We start from the raw sequence: 4136 nt of genomic DNA, 5'->3' as shown, positions 1-4136 counted from the left end.
TTATGATTATTTCTACATTCCGTTTTACCCCAGCTGCCCAGCAAACACATCCTCCCACTCCACTCCACTCTACTCCACTCCACTTTACTCTCCTTCACCCGGACATCGATTCTATTGCTGTGCACTTTGAAAAATGACACTTTACAACAGCTGTAATTTGTTTTTCTTTTCTTTATATGTTTTTGTCTTTGATTCTTCCATGGCCAAAATGTTGGGGCAGCTACCACCCACAACTATGTGGGCATGGCTGTGCGAATTGTGGGTGTCAATGTGATTGGCTGTGCTGGGGCAATGATTTGGGCGTTGTTGCCATTATAACATTCTACAAGAGAATGCTGACGGGCGGGCAGCGGAGCAAGCTCAACTGTTGTGCTGTGAAACATTCTGTAAGCTGATGCAATATTGAGAAAACTTAAAATCAAAAGTTGCAAATTTATTGAATATTTGTATATTGGTTATTCAAATTACAGAACATCTGCAAAAGTATTATCGCATCTACGCTGATCATCAACATGCATGCAGTATAGAGTTTAATTGAATATCAAGTAGTATTTCTTTAAATATTACATCTTAATAAATTATATAAAATATTATTTTTACGCAATGAAGTTATAAATTGTAAATAATAAGCTCTTATACCCAAACTAGATACAATTATAACCATATATTTATTAATTTATAAATTCATATTTATAAGTCATTTATAGCAGCCTAATTATGAAATTAAAGCACACAGCTCATTGACAAGCCGCACACAAACAACAAAGGCTGATTAGTGTCATTTGACGCCAATGGTTGAGTTGCAGCGAATCTTTTGACCACTTGACCAGTTAACCGCAATTGAATCATTCGAGCCAATTGACAAACAAACGTAACTGCCAAACTAACCGCAGCAACCAATGTTTATTATTTTAGCATACAAATTAAATGTAATATTTATAGATTTTAATTTGTTGCATTTTTACCATACACAACATTTTGCGATGTTGTTTGTATCCATTTCACTTATGTATATATAAATATAAATGCCTAAAATCACATGGCCAACTAAAATTGCGGTTAGTTGTATGCTCCCCAGTTTAGGCTGGGGGCGTGCCATTTTGTGGCAATTCCCGTTGCTCTAAATTATTGAAATTCATGCAAATTAGTTTCCAGTTAAACATATTGCCGCTTGTCTTCCTACCAGCCCAAAATCAATGGTATTTTATTTATATATGTTGATTTGTACTTTTTTTATTATCATTTGTTATTTATTAAAAACATCTGGTCTGAATAGTAATTAATATTTTTTGCGCCATGAAGTTAACTGTAATTGTGCACATTATTCTTAATTTCAGCAAATAAATTTATACATATATGTGATTGAAATTAGCGATATTATAATAAGTCGGCTGCAGTTCAGAAGTGGCAACAAACAAAAGTTGATTTCATTTTTACACCATCTCAAAAAGCATTCTGTAACTGTGACAACAATTTAACAACTAACCAATTAAAACTGCTTAGTTGCTTATGATTATTGCGAGAGTAAAAAAAAAAGTGGCGTTGAAGTTTTGTGCCTGCGCTGAGCCAAGTCATAAACTTAATGATATCAAATGGTCAACGACAAGAAAACTAACCCAAAGCTGCAGATGAGAGCAACACGTTGTGGCCGTTATTACATATGTGGCGCTCAAGGAGACATTATTAAGTCACGTAGCACCATGTGTGTGTAGCTGACATTTTCTTCAATTATTGTACTTATGGTTTCCATTCGCGTTTTCTGCAACTACATTGCTTGTATTTGTATCTGAGTGGGTGTGTTTGGGTCTGTGTGCTGCCATGTGGAGTAGTATCTGTCTGAGCCCTAAATGAGTTGTGGGCAAGAAGCGTGATACCTACTCATCTTAACTTAAAGATCTTTAGGTGAATAGGCTCGATTTTTTACAAATAAGCAACAGTGTTTTTGCCTTTTGAAGCATTTAACTTTGTGATAATCTCCTTTTCTGCTTCTTTCTTTATATAAATGGGAACAATCATTAAATGATGTAACAATGCATGAACAGTTTTTAATCTGTCACTTGTTTGTTTTGACATGAATAAACATGACATTTGGAAATTTAAATTTAACAGCTTTGGCAACGGATTTTAACCTTCAAGTTAATTTTGTACATAGTCTGTTAGCTTACAGTTGGCTCCAGTATTAAATTAACAGCGGTCACGGTAAGCGATAACAGTCGAGCTTATTGCCATGTTAATAACATAGATTTTCAAATACGTCGTGAAATGTGGAAAATGAATAAACTTACAAATAATTTCCCAAATTAGATATTTCTTAGAGCCATGCAGGCGCCAGATTTATTTGGCAAGCATTTTAAAAATTGTATTCGAACTTTAAGTATGATAATAAATGCTACTTGTGTGCTGGATAAGCGCGTCGCAGTGCGCGTCTCTTGCGTTTGCCGACAACGGGAGCAAAGCCACTGCCAATTCCGGAGACTGTGCCCAGCTGCAGCAGCAGCGGATTGCTGACTAAAGCGGCTGCTATGCCCAGCACAGCCGCACTGGCCAATGGAATGAGAAAACTCTTGGCTAGCAGCGCTTTCTGTGACAGCTCCGGCGGTCCCTTGTGCGCGGCAATATCGTGTGGCTCCGGATACGCATACTCGCCGCTGTTGCCACTATAATGAACATGATGAAGCCCATGACCCGGACGGGCGCCATACACATCGAAGGGTAGACCTGTTTCAGCGCTGCTGCCGCCGCCGTAGTAGCTGCCGTGTGCAGCGCCGCCACCTGTAGAATACTCATAGGGATGTCCCTCGTAGGCATAGCTGGCCTGTCCTCCATGTGGACTCTGTATATGTGTGGCGACACCACCACCTGCACCACCGCCAAAATGACCTAAGCGAATTATCGTTAATAGTGTCTGAATTTTAGTTTATTATATTCCTGTGATATTTTCGAAATCAGAACTTTTAGAAATCATTACTTTGAAGCATATTTTGAATATTATTTTGAAGGATCTTTTTCGGGGGGCTGCCCTCCCCTTTACATAGACAAAATGTGGTTCAAGTGAAAATTTATGACTAATTACAATTCGATATATATCCTTTCTTCTAATTATTTATTTAAGAATTTTAATATTTTAAATATTTTCAAAACATTTTCGAAAATTCTACGTTTTGTTCTTTTACTGTGAAATCTTCTTCACGAATTACTCAATATTCCTGTACTGTAAAATTCTTCTTGCGAGATATCACTGTACTATATTTATGTTGTCTATGTGTGTTCTTACCCACACTGATGCGATCATGTTGGCCAACTCCTTGACGCCACTTGTTGTATGCCTCGCTGAGACTTTCACCCACGCTGCCCAGCTGTGCACCTCCACCGACTGCGGACCCAAGATACTTGTTGGAAACGGGATGGGAAATGGATGTGGAACTGCCGCTTGAAGTGGAACCGGGTCCTCGATAGAATTCCGGTGGCGGATCATAGCTTTTGGCAATCGAAGCGCTGCCATAATCCAACCTATTATTGTTGCTAACATCACGTTTATTGTTGGTATTCAAATTGTTATTGTCATTGCTGTTGGTGCCGTTGCTTGGCTCCCAGACCACTGTGCTGGCATTTTGAGCACAGCTGCGCTGCAGGCACACAAACAAGACGAACAGCCAAAGGCCCAGCTTAGCGTGTAGTTTCCGTTTGAATTCGAACATTGCAACTAAGTTCGCTTCAAGTGATGTGAACGACTTTATAAAACATTTTGCTCACAAAACAGATGTGGCAACAATGCCACATGCTATTGCTTATTTTTGAAGAGAGGGCACACGACAACTGGCGACAAATTGCGCTTTGGCAATTTAAGCCAGAAATTGTAAGCGTCTTGGACGCATGGCTGCATGCCACCTTTCAAGCGGGAGGCACCACCGCGCAATCATTTACAATTAGTGTCGCCAAATGGGCGAGTTCTTTCGCCAGCATTCGAAAACATTATTACACATGTGCATTCATATTATATACACATATATATATATATATATAGTACACGTTAGTGGGTTTCACTTCTCCACACCGATTCCATCAACTTGGCCAGCAAGCGTGTAGTTGCCAATTTGCCAGCAAATGGTTAATGAAATAAAGTTTATTAAAATAAA

At 38.8% G+C, this 4136-nt stretch overlaps 1 protein-coding gene across 1 annotated transcript; it reads right to left on the bottom strand.

Annotated features, from left to right (window-relative positions):
• Window positions 1-2300: 2300 nt before the first annotated feature.
• Window positions 2301-3713, bottom strand: LOC6562104. The gene is made up of 2 exons (XM_001988755.3): window positions 3275-3713; window positions 2301-2880 (listed from the first exon to the last, which is right to left on the bottom strand). Exons 1-2 carry the CDS (start codon window positions 3696-3698, stop codon window positions 2390-2392), a joined length of 915 nt encoding a protein of 304 aa, XP_001988791.2. The 5' UTR covers window positions 3699-3713; the 3' UTR covers window positions 2301-2389.
• Window positions 3714-4136: the final 423 nt, after the last annotated feature.

Source organism: Drosophila grimshawi, unplaced genomic scaffold (genome assembly GCF_018153295.1).
Source record: "Drosophila grimshawi isolate 15287-2541.00 unplaced genomic scaffold, ASM1815329v1 contig_1377, whole genome shotgun sequence".
Lineage (NCBI taxonomy): Eukaryota > Metazoa > Arthropoda > Insecta > Diptera > Drosophilidae > Drosophila > Drosophila grimshawi.
This window is presented reverse-complemented; position numbering and strand designations above follow the sequence as displayed.